This window comes from Staurois parvus, unplaced genomic scaffold (genome assembly GCF_062004578.1).
Source record: "Staurois parvus isolate SC_StPar_1 unplaced genomic scaffold, SC_StPar_1.0 ptg000750l, whole genome shotgun sequence".
NCBI lineage: Eukaryota > Metazoa > Chordata > Amphibia > Anura > Ranidae > Staurois > Staurois parvus.
The window spans coordinates 2,010,392-2,031,678 of NW_028318546.1; the positions used below are offsets into that span (position 1 = coordinate 2,010,392).

The 21,287-nt window shown below is 38.9% G+C and overlaps 1 protein-coding gene across 1 annotated transcript in view; it reads right to left on the minus strand.

The window, feature by feature from the left end:
• The window catches only part of LOC149445022 (IgGFc-binding protein-like), a 115,614-nt gene continuing 94,327 nt past the window's right edge, over window positions 1-21,287 (minus strand). The window contains exons 5-17 of the mRNA XM_089654292.1: window positions 19,763-19,844; window positions 19,363-19,443; window positions 18,678-18,922; window positions 13,045-13,328; window positions 10,040-10,317; window positions 7,568-8,169; window positions 6,924-7,479; window positions 6,494-6,693; window positions 5,644-6,024; window positions 5,254-5,540; window positions 3,911-4,354; window positions 3,810-3,848; window positions 1-49 (exon numbers count right to left, since the gene is read on the minus strand). Of these exons, the coding sequence (XP_089510418.1) occupies window positions 1-49; window positions 3,810-3,848; window positions 3,911-4,354; window positions 5,254-5,540; window positions 5,644-6,024; window positions 6,494-6,693; window positions 6,924-7,479; window positions 7,568-8,169; window positions 10,040-10,317; window positions 13,045-13,328; window positions 18,678-18,922; window positions 19,363-19,443; window positions 19,763-19,844 (3,528 nt within the window). The remainder of the gene's footprint in view (window positions 50-3,809; window positions 3,849-3,910; window positions 4,355-5,253; window positions 5,541-5,643; window positions 6,025-6,493; window positions 6,694-6,923; window positions 7,480-7,567; window positions 8,170-10,039; window positions 10,318-13,044; window positions 13,329-18,677; window positions 18,923-19,362; window positions 19,444-19,762; window positions 19,845-21,287) is intronic.

Sequence of the window (21,287 nt, forward strand, 5' to 3'; positions counted from 1 at the left end):
TTACCTGGTGCTGGGGTGACTGGCCTTGCTGTAGTTGTCGAGGAAGTGCCTGTAAAAGAGATTACAAATGAAGGCAATGTTAATATTTTATGATTTTCTGAAATCATACAAAAATTGCAGCACAGATAAGTATTTCAGAAAAAAATCCTCCTGTCACGGTATAGGGGCCCGGCCAATTATTAATTCTTGCTTAATCCTCTCATTAATGTCCCCAATTATTAATTCCCTCATTAATCCCTTGTGTTTAGAGGAAGTACATCCTCCAATTAGTATTCTACTTCTGTTTGCCAAAGGCCCCTAACTGTAATTAACGCGCCCCCTCCACAAAAGGTCCCAATTTCAATTAGTGTATTCTCCCCATTGTTACCCTGTTTACAGCTGCAAATCCAATTTTTGTGTTGTGTCTAGATGTCCTACATCCCTAATTAGTGCTTTACATTTGTATTAATGTATTCTCCTCACTGTTACCCTGTTTACAGCTACAAATTGAATTATTGTGTCCATCCTGTCCAACCAATCTTTCCATTGTCATCCAAAATGTCCCTAAACTCAATTAAGCCAGTCCCTCCATTGTCATCCTGCTAATGACCCCCCTCCACCTCTCATCCTGCTCAGGGGGTTTAAGAGGCCAGTGCTGGTCTCTCCTGGCCATTCTGCTGGGCAGCCACTGAGAGATCCAGCTGGACTCTAATGGCCCAGGCTCTGCCTGGGACCCCCCCAAGCCTGGGGGGGAGATCGTCTGTCCTTACCTGAGACCCCCAAGCTAAGGGGAGACCGCATGGCCCTACCTGGGACCCTCCAGCCGAGGGGAAACCGCCTGGCCCTACCTGAGACCCTCCAGCCGAGGGGAAACTACCTGCCAGCTACCCGAGACCCCAGTCCAGGGGTAGATTGCCACCTGTTGCCCGAGACCCCTGCCCAGGGGTAGGTTTTCCACCTGTTGCCCGAGACCCCTGCCCAGGGGTAGGTTGCCGCCTGTTACCCGATACCCCAGTCCAGGGTAGATTGCCGCCTGTTGCCCGAGACTCCTGCCCAGGGGTAGGTTGCCCGCCTGTTGCCTGAGACCCCAGTCCAGGGGTAGATTGCCGCCTGTTGCCCAAGACCCCTGCCCAGGGGTAGGTTGTCTGCCTGTTGCTCAATACCCCTGCCCAGGGGTAGGTTGCCGCCTGTTACCGGAGACCCCAGTCCAGGGGTAGATTGCCACCTGTTGCCCGAGACCCCTGCCAGGGGTAGGTTGCTGCCTGTTGCCCGAGACCCCAGTCTGCTGTGCAGTCACGGAGGGAGCCCAGCTGAGGCGGGACCCTCGTGACCAGGCCCTGCCTGGGACCCCCCCCAAGCCTAGGGGGGAGATCGCCTGCCTGCTGCCCGGGACCCCAGTCCAGGGGTGGATTGCCTGCCTGCTGCCCGAGACCCCAGTACAGGGGTGGATTGCCTGCCTGCTGCCCGAGACCCCAGTCCAGGGGTGGATTGCCTGCCTGTCGCTGGAGACCTCAGCTTGGGGGGGAGGTTGTTCGCCTGTTGCCCGAAGACCCCAGTCCAAAGAGAGGGAAAGACCACACAAGACAGCCTGCCTGAGACCCCTTGCCTGTCCAGGACCTCCAACAGGTATCTGTGTCTTACTTTATTATCCCTGGGGGACCAGACACCCTGTCGGATACGTGGGTACATGCTGTTCCCTGTTTTACCTGAACTGCTTCTGGGACGATCCCCTGTTTTATCCGAACTGTTCCTGTGATGACCCTTGCCCCTTGTGGGATTACCATCCGCCACAGAGACTATTCCTTTGCCCTTGGTGCCCTCCTCGCTGTCACCCCCCTATTGGCCAGATCACCCTTCCTGCCATTTCCCCATCGAGTGGCTGTCATTTTGTTGTCTTAATAAAGCTTGGTGTGTCCTCCATCCTCTTTGTGTGTTCTGTCCTGCCTGTGCTTCCGTCACACCTCCAAACTAGCTTTGTTTTATTTTAGGGACCCTAAAAACCATATAAACTGTCAAGAGTCACGTGTAGGTTTCCCCTTTATTAAAGAGATTACTTCAAACTAGAACACATTAAAGAATAAAAAATGCCTTGTTTCTAACCATTAGTTATACCATATGAATTGTGATTTTCTATATAAAACAATAATACTAGCAGATATACAAAGAATAACCTATCATAGTAGGTATCACCTGCTTCAGACTAAAGAATAACTGGTAATATGGAAATGGTAACATGTTGAACCATGGTTAACCAAACAACTGGCACATAACTATGTACAGTATATAAATATGTTAATTACAGTAGGCCTCCTGATAGGCCTCCTGATCCCCTTGATGTCTATTGAGACAAAACATACATGGGGGTTGGGCGGATATTGTGCTGACATCACCCATGCCTGTCTGGAGCTGGCATCAGCAGTGTTTATGACTTGCATGGCTGTTTGTCTTTGAAGTTTGTAAGTGTTTTTTTATTTATTTTAATAAATCATTTGTAAGTTATCACACTATCTGGAGTATTATCCTTTTTGACAGAGAACACACACAGCAGATCACAAAAAGGGAGGAAGAGATGAGGAGAGATACTGAAGTCTGTGACACATATTTTACATCTAGGATGTTACAAGCAAGATATGTTCGGCACCATTCTCTGTTAGACCACTTATAATCATGGGTCTAACTATTCGGTAAGGAGCAGTGTGTTTTTTGTGGTGGTGGGCACAAGAGTCTCTATTTCATTACACACTTGGAGGATTATTGTGGATACGGCTGTTCATCATAATCGGAATTTTGTCATCAGAAGACTTTTTCATTGTATGGTGATTCATGCATTTTGACTTAATAATATTATTGGTAGGAGCACATTTAAAGTATAATTGACTCACTATTAGTATATTTTTTATCAATAGCACAACAACAGCTGGATATTTCTTATTTGCACAGCTCTACCACACTGCACTTACAAACAGATGACAACACTATTCCCAGTTTCAAGGTTGCAATTCTGCCCAGAATTGCATGAGGTTGCACAAGATAATATGAGTGGATGGCCAGGAAAGTGTGAATGAATTTGGCATGCAAAGAGACTAAATTAAAGATGTATGCAGGACATCTTTCTGCCGCCCTAGCAGCAGAAACTGAATTACATCACTGCTTCCTGGAGAAAGAACTACAGAAGAGATGTGCCAAGACCTGTGGCTGGGGGAATAGGAGGCATAGTAGCCACCAATCCTACAAACAGGAAACCAAAGAGAAAACGCTTGATTTGAAAATGAAGAGGCTATTTCAGAGCAACTACTGAGTGAACCAGAAGATAGATGACATATTCAGTGAAGGTATGAAATCAACAAAAAGGACATGTAAATACAGTTTCACCCGGAGTGCTGCTTTAAGCTTTTTTTATTTTAATTACTATTTATCATTTTGTCTGTGACATTATAGTTGAACATTGATATATGTCGCTGTTACTGTTATTAAACAGCTTAAAATAAACATCCTAAGCAATACAAAAGCAAACGTGCTAATTGGATTAAGCCTAATTATTGGATGAAAAATGTGAATGAAAATTAAGCAGGATTACAGGTAAGAATAATTATCATTCTAGTATTCGAGCCTATAATATACAGTATACAAAGGACTTAAAATATCTTCCTTACATAGTACTTTCCTCCTTTCAGTTCTCTACAGCTAATAACGTTAGTTTTCACCTGGAGATGCATAGCATACTAATCATTTTTGTCTGCTATGGAACAACAGGGTTTAGTGCATTCCCTGGTCTAAATTGTGATTTGTTCATTCACTGAAATGTTAAAACTGACTTGAATGTCTCTTACCTTCCACACTGGGTGTTGTGGTAGTGGTTGTTGTAATATCTGTTAATTGAAAAAAAACCCAGAAAAATAATTAGGAAATGGTAAAATGAAACTAAAATAACAATTGTGTTTCCATGTCTGCTCTCAGCTGCATTCCATATTTTTGGCCAGGCCAAATTTGCCCAGGTCTAAATTCAGCTTCTTTGCAGATGTACATTATGAAATGCAAAGGGGCAATGGAGGGATACATTTTTTTCACCTCAACAAAAGTCATATAAAGTATTTCTTTCTTACAGCAGATGGTGTCCTCTCTCCAATCACCAACAATGATACCAGCATTTTCACAAGCGGCAGCATAGGCTTCTAAAGCATTGCAAAACTGATCTTGGTTTCCTCCAGTTGCACACAAGTCATACACACAGTTTTCAAAATATATCTGAGGAAGAATGTGGGGGTGGCAGTCCTTGAAAGGTCCATTGCCTGCTAATATCAGTTTGCATTCATCTTCATAATTAATCTCATCAGTGGGATCACATGGTGGAGGATCAACAATGTCATCTTCACATCTAAAAAGACACGCAAAATTGTAATTTTAAATAATTGTTATTCACTACATATTTTCTTTAGAAACAAATTTAGAACTGTGCACTGCTTGCTCTGCATACAAAATTGTACAAGGCACAAAAACACTCAACCTGATACATTTTTATCCCAGATTGGGCTGAATCAGAGTCAGAGGAAGGAGTATGTAGAAGGTCTCTATGCCATTTGCACATTTAGGTTTCCTATGCGGTGGAAGAAGCAATCTGCGGTTGTACATTTGTATTTTTTTTCCTGCTGCAAAGGTGATGTGACAGAGCCCAAAGTTCTGCTGGCATTCACAGCTGGAGTGTGGCCCAGGACCTCAGAGTAGTGTTGGGGATGTGTGAGTAAGAAATCTTTCCTTTCATTTTAAGTGTTTGAAAACATGTACCATGTTATGCTGAAAATTTTAACATTTTATTGCATTTGTGCACTAAAATTCACTTGCTATTGAAAACATGAGTCTGAAAAACAATTGCTCAACTATCATTCAACATAAAAAATGCAACTACTGTTGTTTTGTTCTACAGGACCTCTACTTTTAAAATTATTTTACATGTGAAAAAATAGTTCAACATATGCCTACATTTTCTTAGTTATCTATGTGTGACCTACTTGCATATTATCCATGATATGGATTGTTGTCAGTATTATCCAAGATATGGATTGTTAACAGCAAGATCTCAAAATGACCAGCTACTACAAATGTCTGAAAATGAAATGGCTACACTGACAAATGTACTAGACAACATACAATTTGAGTATGAGAAAAATAATCGCTAGAAAAGCTCTACACAAAAAATAATCCCATAGGTTCAGGGCTCTTAAAAAATTTGCACTGAACATTCATCATCATTAATGTAAATTTCTTGCCTATACTTACATCCAGCCTGCATCAGGAACACGCCAGCTGTTTCCAAAGTCATTGGATGTGGGTGCAAGTACACCTTCAGGGGTGAGAAAATCATCTTGCTGGTTTCCATTATAAGTGCCACAGAGGCCACACAGTTTTCCTTTAAAGTTCTCATTTACTTTAACAAACAGTTCATGGTCACCATTAAACTTAACTTCAAGACCAAAGTTAGTTTGTAGAACAACAAATGCACCACTTAAACCTATTGAGATACCAGGTGCTGGGGCCACAGGCAGGGAGACAACAAGTCCATTAATCTAAAAATGAAATACACATTAATTTGTATTTGTATTAAAGATTCATTTGTAGGTTGACAGAGTCATAATACATTTGTTGAAGTGTGTAATTTAGAAATCTTACCTCCACCACTTTGTTTTTCCCCAGAATGATATTAAGGTCATTGAAGCTGACTGCAACTGAGTTTATAGCTGTCCAGGTTATGCTTCCTCTATGTTCATTTCTTGTAGTGATTGAGAAGGACACACTTGTGTTTCCACAGGTCTCCACAGCTGTATAATTACAGGCTCCTTGGAAATGGTATAACTTTCCATCAAATGTTATGTAGTGTGGATCACCATAGATATGGCAGATGGAGGTATCAGCAGGGAAACAAGCCTTGATTCCATTTTGTACTTTGCAAACCTCATCAGGGGCACAAGTCTGAGTTGTACAGCTGACTTGATTGTTTCCTTGACAAGTACAGTGACTTTCACAGTCTCCCTTCAAGAATATCTCATTTTTCTATAAAAATAAAATGTGATATTACATATATTATTTCACCCTATTCTACCCAAGTGTAAAAAAGTAAATTGCTGCAGTAAGCATAATAGTAAATAAATGAATCCCTTTACAACAGAAATTAACTTGATAACTATTATTTTGAAATAATGTGAGCATATCCTTTACACAACTCTGGGGTAATGATTGGTTATTGCATGTTACTTCAGTTTTGCAAATTTCTCTCTACCTTAAAAATTAAGCTCATTGGGTTGTAATCAAGGATGTTGAATACCATTGTTCAAATGCCTATGTACATAGCGTGTACATTTTAATTTGGGGGCTCATTAGCTGTCAGTATCTGAAAATGGTACAACACTGACCTTCATAAGCTTACAAATTTTGCATTTGCAAAAGTGTATTTGGATAATACAAACTGTTTGGAATGTCCATCAAACTGAAAAATGTGACATTAAAAGAAAATATCACTTACCTGATAATACTTGCCATCATAAAAGCATCCACATTCACTGACAGGAACACAAGTTTGACCACTGAGCACAAAGCCATCATCACATTCACACGTATCAGTACAAGGCCTGTTGCAGTTGTTTGGTGCGCTTTGATCTGTGCATGTTGCTGGGCAAGCACTGGCACAAGGATTGTAGTGACTATTGTCATGGCATGGGATAGCTGAATAAAAAGAAAACATTCAATGTAACTATACTGTATAATAGGTAAGAAAGTGAAGGAAAAGTAAACTTTAATAATTATACATAAGGATATATTTTAGGTGGATCCAACTTAACTGAATATATACATGGTTTGACATATAATTTTTTTATATGATGATATATGGTAAATAGCTTGTAATCCCCTCAAAGTATTATGAATATTTTTTTGAAATGTTAAAGAACACTTACGGCAGAAAGTAGCATTTCTCCAGGTAATAGTGACTCTTGCTCGTTGACATGCATCTGCATAGGCTTCCAATGTTTTACATAAAGTGCTGTCCCCAAGAGCACACATATCAAATACACAGCTGTCAAAGAAGTGGCCTGGATTGATCACTGAATGACATGCCTCAAAAGGACCATCCTTACTGGTTAACAAACCACAGAACTGATTGCCTGAATAGAGTAACTCTGTCTCTGGAGGACATGGTGGTGGAGGTGTAGGAGAAATTGTGTTACATAATGGATCATCCACCTGCCAGCTGTCTCCCAGTTGATTGGAGTTCTGGGCTAACTCTCCGTTGGGCATCAAATAGTCATCGTGTGGGATGCCATTTAAGTTTCCACACATTCCACAGGTTTGATTGAAATATGTAGTTGGGACATTAACTTCCACTGTATGGTCAGTGTCATAAGACACTGTTAGATGAAAATCAGACTCCAGAATAACATATCGACCACTCTGCTTCACTGTCAGCGATCCATTGACTAAGATGACTGGAAGATTTGTCCAGATACCATCCACCTGAAAATGAACAACATTTATTGGATAATAAGCAACAATTGATCCTTTAAATATTATGAGAGATTAGAAAATGTTGTAAGAAACTTACCAAAACACGGCTAGGCTCATCTTTAATTATGTCTATTTTATGATCATAAACTTCCACCATAACCTTCTGTATCCATGACACTGTTGGATTCCCATACCTATGCTCATTCTTTCCTTCAATGTTGAAATATGGCAGAGATGTGATATTGGTGCAAAGTTTTGAGAGCGTATAAGTACAAATTCCCATAAAATGATGAATTTCCTTATCAAAGGTGTTGTAATGAGGATCTCCATATATGACACAGTTACCAAATGTGAAATCATAGCAGCCAGGAAGTCCATCTTTTATGCCACAGTATTTTCCAGGTGGACATGAGGCAGAATTGCACAATAAACTACCACCAGCAGAGGGACATCTGCATTTAGTGGAACAGGTATCATCCGTCCAGAACTCTGAGCCTACAGGGTAATGTTTATCGTCTTCCCAACATCCACACTGACTACTTGGCACACACTTTTTATCATAAAGGACATATCCCGAGTCACATACACACCCTTCTGTGCAGGGAAGATTGCAGCTGGATGGTGATACTGGATTGACACAAGTAGCTGGGCAAGCTGTTCCACATTGCTCATAGTGACTGTTTGGAGGGCAATCCAGAGCTGTAAATGATAAAATAATAAAATTATTCTAATACCTAAAATAAGCTTACAGTCTTACAAAGATACACACTAAGAGTACATAACCACTTGTGGAATTTTGTTGAATATATAACAGTAGAAAAGACAGCAACCCATTAATATAAGTAAGCTATTTTATACTAAACAGTGAAAGTATTGCTACACATTATAATCAGAAACACAGACCACCATACTGTGTGTTCTGCCCAATAGAAATACAACAATACTAATAATGAGTTTGCTATACCACTTGTTTACTATAGCAATAGGATGATTACAATAGAACAAAATGTTTTTTTAAATGATACATTTCATTAAATTGCTGAAGTTTAATTTTTTTTTGTGTTTTTATGAGTAGATTTTCCAGCTGGTATGCAGGCATAGGCACAGGGCTCTTTTCATGATCTCTGCTTGTTACACATCTCAGTGGTCACATGGTTTGCAAACCTCATTAGCATTTGGAAAACGGGCAAAGCAAATCACTGCACAGAACAAAATGTATATATATTTAAAATATATTCATAAATACCTACACTTAAATCAGACGTTTTAAGGTGACAATGCCTGACAGAAAGATCAGATTTCAAATGAAGATAAACAGCCCAATAAAAGAATAAGGAAGTTGAAAACCTTATACCAACTAAAGCAGCCTGTAGATTATGAAATGTATTTTTCCTTCTACCATGAGTGGAAGGAAAGAAAGTTGATTGATTCCCCCTTGACCACCGTGGAGGATGTGTACTAAAACTTCTACACACAGAATCTGGTGCAGCTGTGCATGGTAACCAATCATCTTCTAACTTCAGTGTGTTCAATTAAGCTTTGACAAAAAAAAAATGAAGTTGATTGGTTTCTATGCACAGTTGCACCAGATTATGTGTGCTCCAGTATTAACTATAAAAGCTACAATTTATGGGGAAATTGTGAGAAGTGTTCTTGCCTCCACCAGTAGTCTACAACTGGAGTGGGCGGAGTAACTGGGTGGAGTGGCTTGAGTAACTGTTGTGTGGTTGGAGTGGCTGGAGTAACTGTGAAAAGGTTGGACTGGGCAGAGTAACTTTATGGAGTGGGCAGAGTAACTGGGTGGAGTGTGTGGAGTGTTTGGAGTGAGTAAAGATAGTAAACATTACACTAACCAATTGATTGATCAAATTTAAAAAGTGCACATGGCAAGCCTGATAGAGTGAGAAATGCATTTTAACTTTTATTTTTCAGCTCACACTCTAGCTTTTGTCAGCTCACACTCTAGTTTTGAACATTCCGCCATTCATTCCTATGGGACCAATTTCACCACAAAAATGCTGATATTTTGTCAACCATCCGGCGAAACGTTCCACAAAGTAATAGCACACCGATCGGGAACAATCCACATGTTTCGGTATATTACTGTCTATGTAGTGTAAAAACTGTGGGAGGAGTTAGGGTGGTACATTTGACTATAATAATAAGAATATATATGTGAGATAACAGTAAGTGGTCTTGCCATGCAAGAACACTTAATAAATCTCCCTCAGTTAGTGTTGATGGGGAAATCCCTTCCACAGTGCTATTGCGTTTTGTTGGCGGAAAGCCTTCCTGGCCAGCAGAACACAGCTATTTAAAAAAATCAACAGGCCGATTGTAAAAAGTCGATTTATGAATCGACTTGAGTATGCCAGCCTGCCCACAGATGGATCATATCTTGTCCAGTCTCTGCTGAAATGGCCAAAACTCAATCCATCTATGGCTGGCTTAAGTTGAGTAATTTACTTGGGAGACAGAAAAATGATAATTGATAAATCATTTTTGCCTAGAGTTACATGTTAAATATCTTTAAAACAACGATTACTAGAGAAACCACATTTACACTTACGACAAAAGGTTTCATTTCTCCACGGCAGCACTACGGCTCCTGCCTCATGACAGGCATCAGCATAGGCTTGAAGATGATTGCACAGAATGTCGGGGTCTAGATGGAGCTCACACATGTCGTAAAAACAGTTTGCAAAGTATTCTCGAGGATCGACAATGGTGTGACAGTACTGGAAAACACCATCAAAAGGAAGCATCTTGGCACAAGAGTCTTGACTTTGAATTATATCTATTTCTTCTTTTGAGCAGATAGGTTGAACTGTAATGGCTGGTGCACAGCTGGAATGCCAAAGAATTTGTTATTTGTAATTTATGAATCCTTGAGCAGTATTACTCTCTTGAAAAACACAAAGTTGGGTAATTATAACTACTGTATATTTTGTTGTTACTGGCTTTGGTCTCCCTTCCATACTGCTTGACAGAAAGATGTTCAGAAGTTTTTAAAGAAGAAGTTTTACAACCACTTTTATTGATGTGTTCTGTTTCAAAGGGGACAACATAAATGTAACACCTTGTCCCACCTTCCTATGTGCTGTCTAAGACTACACAATACAAAAAATACCTCTACACCAATTGAAATTGCTGGAGCCCCCAGTAGAAAGAGATTAAATGCCAAATCTTTGTCAATTACTAAAATTAGTGGGCTACCACGAAAAATATTATTATAAATGTATTAAGAAGAAAAAAAAAATTAAACTCAAAAGCAACCAGCAGCTTTTTTTGTACATATTAAAAACACACATAAACAGGTATACCTAATACCATAAAAGGCCTTATATCAAAGATCACAAAAGTGCTGAGAACACTCTGCCCTCTGTCCTTGTGTATGTATAGCCAAAATGCTCATTTCCCATGTTTGGAAGCATAGAGAAGGATTAGGAATTTTTATTGATGTACAAAAAAATGGCAACCACCCCAACCTATAACTAGCATTTACAGCAAGATGCACATGGAAGGGCAACGCACATCGCAAACAAACAAAAGATTTCCCAGCACAATCGGTTGGTAATTCTGCAGGATGGGTGGTAAGCATGCTGTGAAATCTTTTGTTTGTTTGCAATGTGCGTTTCCCTTTAATGTGCACCTAGCTGTAAAGCTTAGATATAGGTTGGTGTGGTTACCATTTTTTTGTACAGTTGGTTGAATTGGACATGCTGGATGCCTTTGCTGCCATTGTGCTATTGTCTTGTGCATCCCTCTGCCTTTAAGGAGGATTGGGCTCCCTCTAGGCACACCTGCCCTCAACCTATCCATTGTTATATGTGCTCCTACTATGGAGGCTCTGAAAATGATAGAGGTCCCTTTTCATGGGCACTGCGACTTATGCATATATTTGCAAATGTATGCAAATAAAACCCTAAACACAAACTGTTAGAGCATTTTGGTTGTTTTGAAGGCTGGCTGATAGATGTGCTGGGAAATCTTTTGTTTGTTTGCAAGTTTTTATGACTGTCTGAAATCCTGTTAAGCAGATTCATCTTCTCTATTAGCCCTGGGGACCATTGTCACCTATGAAAGTGATGGGAAAACCAATGTTTTACCTTTGTCACCAAAAAATCTTCCAATGGAGACACCTGTTCAAGTAATAATGGTCTAATAGGGGCACTCCCCTCAATTTGTAGAGCCTTTTCTCTCAGTGAGTGAAGGGGACAGGGGTTTCCTACTTTGCTATTTTATCAAAAACATTAAAAATTGTTTTGGTTATGCATTCACTTTAGGGGTGAATTATTCCATTTTCCCTGAAGTTATAGAACACAATGATGGCTTGTCTGAAATTATATTTAGTGTCTAAATATTTGAATGTCTACAGCTTGGCCACAGTTCTTATACAAAGTTTATTTTTTTATATACATTTTCATCTGAACTCTTTTTTTAATATTATTACAACAGTACCCTCTTGCCCTTCAGTGCTTGTTTAAGCCAGTAGTAATAATTTCAGTGTTGCATGTTTATTCTTGTACAGCAAACTGGCCATGCCAAAATAACAGAAACTGATTCAAGTACCTTGAAGTAGAAAGGTTTGTGCTACATAATTATGCAAAAGTGCTGCACTTAGTGTTAAATGGTTAAATATAATAACAAATATGAAACAAAGTGTCAGTATTGTAAAGTGGATATAAATACCACTGTGAATCAGTCACACTGACATCCAACAGCAGCAGCAGCACTGGAGGCAGCATGTGAGCGAGAGCATCAGTAGATCTCCATTGTATTCAAGGCATATCTTTTAAATCAAATATAACTTTAAATACCTGTGGTAACGGGACAAATCATATTTGCCAAAATATAATAAAATATGTTGCTGCTGTTCCTAAAGTGAAAAGCACCTTAAATAATAATAAGTCAATAACACAACGCAAACAATGCTTAAATGTGAAAGAAATTTAGATATAGTGAAATAGTCCCAAACAAACAGTACTTCAGTGCTGTGATGAACTGAAAATAAATAAGAGTAATAGAGTCCCCAACAAACAGTGCTTCAGTGCTTCAATGAAAAGAAATTCCTCTGTTATATCCAAACAATAGGTGTTCTACAAATGGTGTCACCCCACAGTGCTTCACGATGGCCACCTAGTACACTCCACACTCACCAGATACATTAGACTCCTAGCTCATATGGCATAAGAGTAAAAAAAAGCTTAAACTGGTGAATTGTGTTCTCATGCATGAACAGGACTCAGATGGATAAATCCCAGATTCCATATGCTTCCTTAGTGCTTGAACGTGTGTTCTCAGGCATAAACGTTCCTGCATGCATGAGGAGTAAGTACATAAGGGCCTTAAGGGCATGGAGAGCTGAGCACTGCCACAGAGGACGTGTACCAATCCAAAAAAAAAAAAATTCAAATACCATACAGCTGGAAGAAGTTTTCATATAGCTTTGAGGACACAAAAAAAAATACATAAATCCTTTAAATAAAAAGCTTGGGGAATGCCTTAAAGTGTCAGGGCCATTGTACTTTGACAGCACAAAAGGTCAAGATGTCACTAGAATGTTGGACATACCTTGTATCATTGCTCACTTGCCAGCTGTTACCATAGCTTGATGAATCGGTCTCTGTTTCTCCATCAGGATTAAGTTTATCATCACCCTTATTTCCATTATAATTTCCACATACTCCACACACTTTGTTTTCATAGATTTTGGAAAGAGTCACTTCAACTCTGTGATCTCCATCATATTTGACTCGTAGTCCAAAGGCAGCTGATACTTGAACATATTGACCACTAATTCCAATATAAACATCTGGAGATAAACTCACTGGTAGCTGCTGTACCAATTCATCCACCTAACACATAACATAAAAATAAAATGCTCATTGACTTAGCATTAAGAAAAAACACATTTGTATTGTTTAAATATTTAAAGGAAAATTTAATTAATTTTATTGTAAAAATTCTTTAAACTTTCAGTCATTTCCTCCTAGCTCTTAGAGTAGTGGGGGTGCCACAACAATGGTTGTAGAGTCCAGAAAACTTTATCTATTAATTGTTTATAAGGCTGTTACAGACAGCTTATTTCAGTCGTCACAACAATTCCCTTTCATTGGGGTTTTAAATGTTGTGTAAAGCTAGACGGCAGGGCTCTTGAGAACTTGGGGGTACAGGAGTGTGTGAGGGGTGCCTGTTTGCTTAAGCTATGCTTCAGCAATGCTATAGTTGGCAGTCAGCTTGAGCTATGCTTCAGCAGTCAGTAAAGTATGGTAGTCTTCTCAAAATATAATTGTCTGAAAATGTTAAATTTTATTGGTGGATATTCCTGTGCACTTTATAAACCTGTGATAGTTAAAGTGGTTGTAAACCTCAGATATGAAATATGAACAAAGCATATCCCTCTGTAGTGTGTACTTGTCTCAATCCAGAACACTAAATGTCATTTCTGTCCGCTATCTTGTTCCCTTGGCATATGTATCAGTCTCTTCTGCCAAATTTTGCTGATACCAAAAGAAAAATAGTGACAGGGAGCTCCAGAAGATTGACAGCCTCAGCTCTGTTCCTGTGTGCTGTGTGAAGGGGGTGTATCCCTTCCCTCCAATCAGCTCACAGATCTCTACTCACTGATGTAACTTCTGTTCTCCACCTCCTGATTTGCAGAGCTGAGAGTTCCTGTGTGAATTGTTCACTATGAATGGATGTAGGGGCAGGGGCGGACTGACAACTCATGGGGCAATAGGGGATCATGGGGCCCCTGTGTCCTTGCCCAAACTCAAAAAAGCCTATGAAAAAGGTACCAGGGGCATCTCATGGGGCCCCCTACTGCCCCCGGGCCCTCAGGCAGTGCCCGAGTTTCCAAATGGTCAGTCCACCCCTGTGTAGGGGAAATATATAGATAAACAGGTGCAACTTATGTAGGAGGATCTGTTTCATCTCTTTGTATCGCCATTCAAGTGGTTTAGAACCACTTTAATTTCAAACTTAATAAAGCTTAGGCTAACATATTTTCTATATGTTTTAAAATAGAATTATAGACAGTAGGTTGCCTGGGGTTGTTTTGAATTGGGTAAGTTGAATCCTGCATTTCCAAAATCATCATGGAACCCAACTGAAGTCTATAGAAGGCAAGTCTTAGTTGGTTAGGGGATACCTTAATGTTTCAGTAGCAGTGTACTTTGGGAGTGCATATTTGGTTGTGGAACAATTATTTTTTAACTTAACAATTAGCTTGACTTACATACAGAAGCACCTATTATTATCCATTGCAGTTTCAATGTTGTAATAAAAAGAAAAATAGAGAAAAGGGTGTGGGGTTCCATTTAAAATTCTAACCAGGCCTTTATCCCGAAATCTAGGAAGGATAGGGAAGCAACATTGCACCCCTTCCTGTACTAGACCGGGCCACATGTCTTTCAACATTAGGGGGTAACTTGCAGGGTACCCCTCTACCTTGAAAAGCACCCTTGTGCCAATGTTGAGGGATGAGGGCCTCTTCCCTATTTCCGGTGCTCCAAGAAGGAGGTGGGGAAATAGTAGGAGATATATTGTGGTATCTGGAAGATTCTTTTATAAAAATTGGGGTGTATCGAGATATCAGCTCCCTCCCAGGGGAATAAGTACATTCACAATTGAATGAAAATGAAAAACAAAAAACGTCCTATCAACATTAAATAACAATCAAGAAACCCTATTAAGGAAACTCCAAAATACCACCCCAGAAACAAAAGCCTTCTTTTTGGGGGGAAGTCCTGTGGCAAAAAAAAAGCAAAATCACTTTATTCTAAAATATCCCTCTCAACATGTAATAAAAATGATTATATTCCTAGTAAATTAAACTCCAAAATAATACTCCCTGAAACAAAAGTCCACAGTTTTGCAGCAAAAACCAATGGAAAGGACAGCAGCTAAAGGTGACCACTCACCTTAACTACATCACAAAATAAAATATAAGGCAAATAAGCCCACAAAATAAAGGGGGGCAAAAGGGGTATATTGTCAAATGAGCTAGCAATTAGGATCAACATACAGTTTCCTGACCAATCCTAATCTCATTTTATACAATATGTCAGCTTTCCCTATTCTTTCCATGCAACGGCTTCTAATATACTAACATGGCTATGGTTGCTCTGTGCCCCCCTTCCCCCTTTACAGTGAGGGGCTGGCACATAGCAGTTTCCCCATTATTTACTCTCTTTTTTTCTTTTTATCAATTCTTTATTAAAAAGGAAAGTACATACAAGGTGAAATCATAGCAGGATATAGAAATGCCATAAGGACATTGTGCCATTTAGAAAATAGTTCAGATTAATAGTCCAGCATGTCAGATACGCAATATAATTAGTGTAATCCTCTGAAAAGATTACAATTTATTTACATCTACATGAAGAATGAGTACTTAATTCCATTTTTAATAAGCATGTAAAAAACAAGAAATGGTGTACAGGGGATTACAGGATGTTAATATAAAAGTAAGATAAAGGAATTAAAGCACTATTTAAATATGCATGCAAAGATTTTTAGTTAATGTATAATTGTATTAATTGGGGGTATAGCCATCTAAAGTTTGTTTTAAATAGGTATCAAATGACAGCAAATTATTCTCTGCACAGTCTACTACCCCAGGTTTAAATGTCTTTAGAAAATAGGTTCAAAATGACCTAGTAATCCCTCTTTCCATATACAGTAATGATAAATAGTGCAGATTTGATCACTTGCCCTCCAGAGGATTTACGCCCCTTCCTGACCAGGCCCTCTTTGTGATACAGTGCTGAGTTACTTTAACTGACAATTGAAGTCATGCAACGCTGCACCCAAATTAAATTTATGTCCTATTTCCCCACAAATAGAGCTTTCTTTCGGTGGTAATTGATCGCCTCTGTGTTTTTTATTTTTTGTGCTATAAACAAAAAAAATAACAACAATTTTGAAAAAAAAAACAATATTTTTGACTTTTTGCTATAAAATATATCCAGTAAAAAAAGTCGAAAAATCAGATTTCAACATAAATTTCGGTCAAAATGTATTCTGCTACATGTCTTTGCTAAAAGAAAATCCCAATACTTGTAAATTAATTGTTTTACGTGAAAGTTGTAGCATCTACAAAATGGTGGTATATATACTGAATTTTTTTTATGCTAGTAATGGTGGCGATCAGTGACTTATAGTGGACTGCAGGCAATCAAAGGGGTAACTCTGAGCTGTGTTGTGTTTTACATTATGTGCTGTGTGTGTTTTACTAAGGAAACAAGTTGCTTTCTATTGCTCTGCTGTGCAGAGCAATACAAAGTAGCCTGTTCGTGCTGACAGGGGAGAGATCTGTGTTGTTTGCATACAGAGCTCTCCCCTTTCACTGTTCCTTGGCGATCGACGGGTGCCAGTTGGGAATCTCTGGCCGGGACCTGGTGATCAACAGCTGTAGCCGCCAATGGTGGCACAGGTAGGGTGGCGTGTGCTCCCCCTACACGAAAATCACATATATTTAGTAGCAGCCCTGCTACTCTGTAGTAGTAGTTTTGCTATAGGGTGGTGAAGAAGCAGTTAATTAAAATTGCCGAAGCTCTCTCTAGTCAATGGTCCAAACTTTATACAAGATCATAAGAGGATCAAACAATGACCAAAATGATATGCATTATTCACTCACTTCTATCATTTCAACTATTCGAACAGTTGGCATCAGTGAAAAGATAAAACAAGCACTCAACCCTAGTTCCAGTTAAATACCACTATTCTTATATTTTCAATAAGGCCTGCAATAGTGCTTCCTAATGCACACAAAATAAATTGACTAAAAATGAAACTGACATGTCTTGTAGGGTGCAAAGATCCAATGCTGCCAGATGGCCAGAGGGGGGAGCTCTGGGATCATGTAGACAAACAAAAAGACAGCAATCCATCACAAAAATATCATAGTGCAGTAAGTATATGTTTATTAATGTAAAATATGTACATTCACTCACAAACATGGTAAAGGAGAGAGCATGCAGTGTCATATGCTGGCAGTCGATGTTTGGAGACTGATGAAAGAGAAATTCCCCTAGAAATATGCATCTCTCCTTACCGGCATTTCGGCACCCCCTCGGCGTGTCATGTCATCCAGGAGGTTTGTAGGCACTTGCAGCGGTGGCTTTTCCTCCATGGGCAGAGTCAGTGGAGCTATCTCAGAGCTGCATCATGCTTACTATTTAGCCCAGCTGGGCTGCCTCAGAGTGGACCTGTGGTTACATTGGCTGCCTGTATACCACACATGTGCTCTCTTTTACCATGCTTGTAAGTGCATTTACATATTTTTTCATTAATACTGTAAATAGTTACTCTGGTGTCCATTTATGAACCAGCAGTAATAGATCGCTGCTCAGTTCTCCGGCATTCTCCGAGAACACAGTTCTCCTGTGAATGCCGTTTATGAAGCATATGTAGATCAGTTCTCCAAACGAAGGGAGAACGGTCTACAAACGCTGGAAAACGGCTGATTTTACCATAATCTCACGAGATTACAGTAAAAGATCAGTTTACTAAGCAGAGGTAAATTACCTCTGCTTAGTTTTCGGTTCCTCTGATTCTCCAGCTCTGGGCTGGAGAATCTGGAGGGAGAACACAGATCTCCAGTGAAGGGCTGAACATGTTCTCCTGAGTGTTATAAACTGTGAAAGACCAGAGAATAGCTGCGATCCTCTGAATCACAGCTATTCTCTGGGTCATAAAAGGACACCATAATCTTTGCACTGATTTATCTGCTTTTATAGTGTCAGTTTGATGCCAGCTGTTATTAGAGTTAACTTTCATCTCATATATTGGATAATAGTTGCTTGTAAAATATTGTAGTTACCTACATTTTATACTTTCACTTGACCTGCAATATTAATAGATAATGCTGCAAAACTTCAATTCAGATGGTCATAATTGTGGTACAAATACACAAAAAAAAGAGAATTTCCCATCCTTTTAATCTCTGTGCTCACTGGTGCGTACTTAAAATTAAAGTAAATATGAACCCTCACCTTTTAAAACAACCCCTTCAGTTTAAAATAGAAATGAAAGGTATAAATATAAAACATTATAAACATATTTTCCCCCCTTTTTTAATAAATGATCACATACCCTCTGTTCTCAGCTACATAAGGAGTTCAGAGAGCTGGGGAATGGGGGAAAATGCCTCACATTTCTTTGACAAAGGCCATGATGAAGGATGTGGATGCTCAACTTACCTTCACAAGTTTTTGTTTTTGCAGGCTTATTTTGTAACTGTGAACATATACTGTGACCTCTTTAACATATGACACACGTGTGTTTCCTCCTCTGTATTCATGACTAACTTCAACATTAAAATATGGCAAGCTGCTGTTGGCCTCACACAGTTTTGTTAATGTGTAAGTACAATTCCCCATGAATGTGTGGGGATAGTTATCGAATGTAACATAATGAGGGTCACCATATCCACTGCATGTTCCTCCTGCATACAAAAAAGTAGGTAGGTGATAAATACTATATTTGTCAAGGAAGTAGGGACATGCCCTGTACATGATCATTGAAGCAAACACAAGGTAACTTTACAGGAGGGTAAGTTTAAAGGAGTAGGAACTTGTTCACTCAGAAAAGTAATTAGTCATCGAGGTTACTAAATAAAGTGAAGTTGTAACCATCTCAATTAATCAAACATATGCAAATATGCTGTATTCAATTTCCCTTGCACATTTATGGGAATTCACTAATTCATCTTATTTACAAACATTCACTTAGCGTGAACATACACTACACAAACCATCTCTTCTCCTTTAGAAAATTAACGTTCACATCTTAAAAAAAATATTACAGAATTGTATTAATGATATAACTACATTTTAATCAAGTTACATCAGAGAATTGGAACAAAAAGGAAAGAGGAAAAAATACCTGATATATCAGGAGGAGATGTTGGTTTTGTAGATGGTAGAATGCTTGGCTTTATTGTTGAATAAGGAGTGTCAGTTGGTTCTATACCTATAAAAAATATACTTGCTTTAATGTCAAACACGATTATTACAAATTTAAATTTCCTTAAATAATGCCGTAAAAGAAAAGTGTTTGTGTTTTGAATTGCATGATAAATATGAAAGATCTGTCAATTACAATACAGTACTGAAAGGCATTACTGTATTACAAATTGGAAGGGATTCAGTTAAATTAAAAATAGCTATTGATGATTTCTTTTTATCACATTTCCTAGTTAGATGGAATAGTTGAAAGAAAAGTCACTTTAGTACAGTCTGGTTAAATTCTGACTGGTAGGGTACGAAACACAGTAAATCCCTACCGCAAGGTCCATTCTTCACTCCAATGTTATCGATTGCTATATCTCCATATTCTGTTAGACCTCGAATAGCTTCAAAGATGACCTGTTAGAAGAACAACCAAAATGTCAGGCAGAGATATGCCTACTGTCAAAGAAACCTTTAGAAATATGTTGGCTGCCACGGCTGAAATACTAGTTGCTTGATGTCATGATGTTGTTAAGTCTAATACTTTCATTGACCAGTTCAAGTATAGAGATAACTAATTCCAATTTTTTATGACTTTCTTTTGCTGCATGTATTCTGACACTGGAATCATTAAAGCAAAACTTAGCCAGGTGGACAGCATTTGGAGCCCAGCAGTGGTAGGTCTCATCTCTTTTGTGTTTTTTTCAGTAAGGTGCCATACATGGGCATTATACCATTTGTACACATAGAATGCACATTCATGCTCTCTAACTCAAAGTAACATTTTTGAACTGTAATTGATGATAAAATATGCTATAGCTGCTTATATATTTAAATAACCAGTAACAAAATCTCTCTCTCTGCCGTTATGGTGCTGTCGGCCATCTTGGATACGGTTCATGTGAATGCTTTTAATTGTTCGACAGCTTGTAAGTAGGATCATAATTGTGCACATAAAGACATTTTTTTAAATGAATTGCACTATGAGAGGCATGTTTTTTCTTTCATGACCTTGTCTGGCACTACACTTTGAATCTACATTTGAGTTGGAGTCCGGGAAATTCTATGCTTTGGGGCGTGATACAGGAAGCCTGCCAGTGCTCTACATTAACCTCCCTAGTGGTCTGATTATGTCCATATTTCTGTGCTCAAAGAGGTACATTTTTTTGCATGGAAATATGTATTTTTTTTATTGTAGGCCTGTAATTTTTAGGAATAACTCACTGAAATCTGTCCGAACAAGAGTCTAGTAAACATCCCAGGTATGTTACAATTTGAAACACGAAATCATAAATTATAATTTAATAAATAATCATAAAAAATAATAATATAATAATAATAAATTTAATTCAATAATATAATCAAACTAAAAACACTGAAATTTGAAATATAGCGCCAAATTCGCACATCGCTGAGCAAAGTCGCAAAAATCGTTTTCATTGTCTGATGACGAATTTCCCCACGAATCATTATCACTCAATTCTGCAAGTAGTTCTAATTTACTATCGCTGTTCTCTAGCTGGTCTAAAACCGATTTTGACCTAAAGGGACGCTTTTTGGACGCCATGGACGTTTCTCAGTTTCCAGGCAGAAAGAACAGTAAAAACGCAGGCAGGGCACAGGACAAAGCACTAGGGACAAAATGTATGAGAAATGGTTTGATACAGTAATGTTTTATTGTGATTTTAGTGTATGTCACTTTTTGTCATTTTCAAATTTTCTGCCGTTTCATCCCCTTACGTCCCGACGCTTGCAGGGGACGGAACCCAGATGACAGATGCCGGCATCCGCCGGAGGACATTGCCGGGGACACTGCAGGAGGGACATCGTGGGAGCGCAGGACAAGGTAAGTGCAGAACA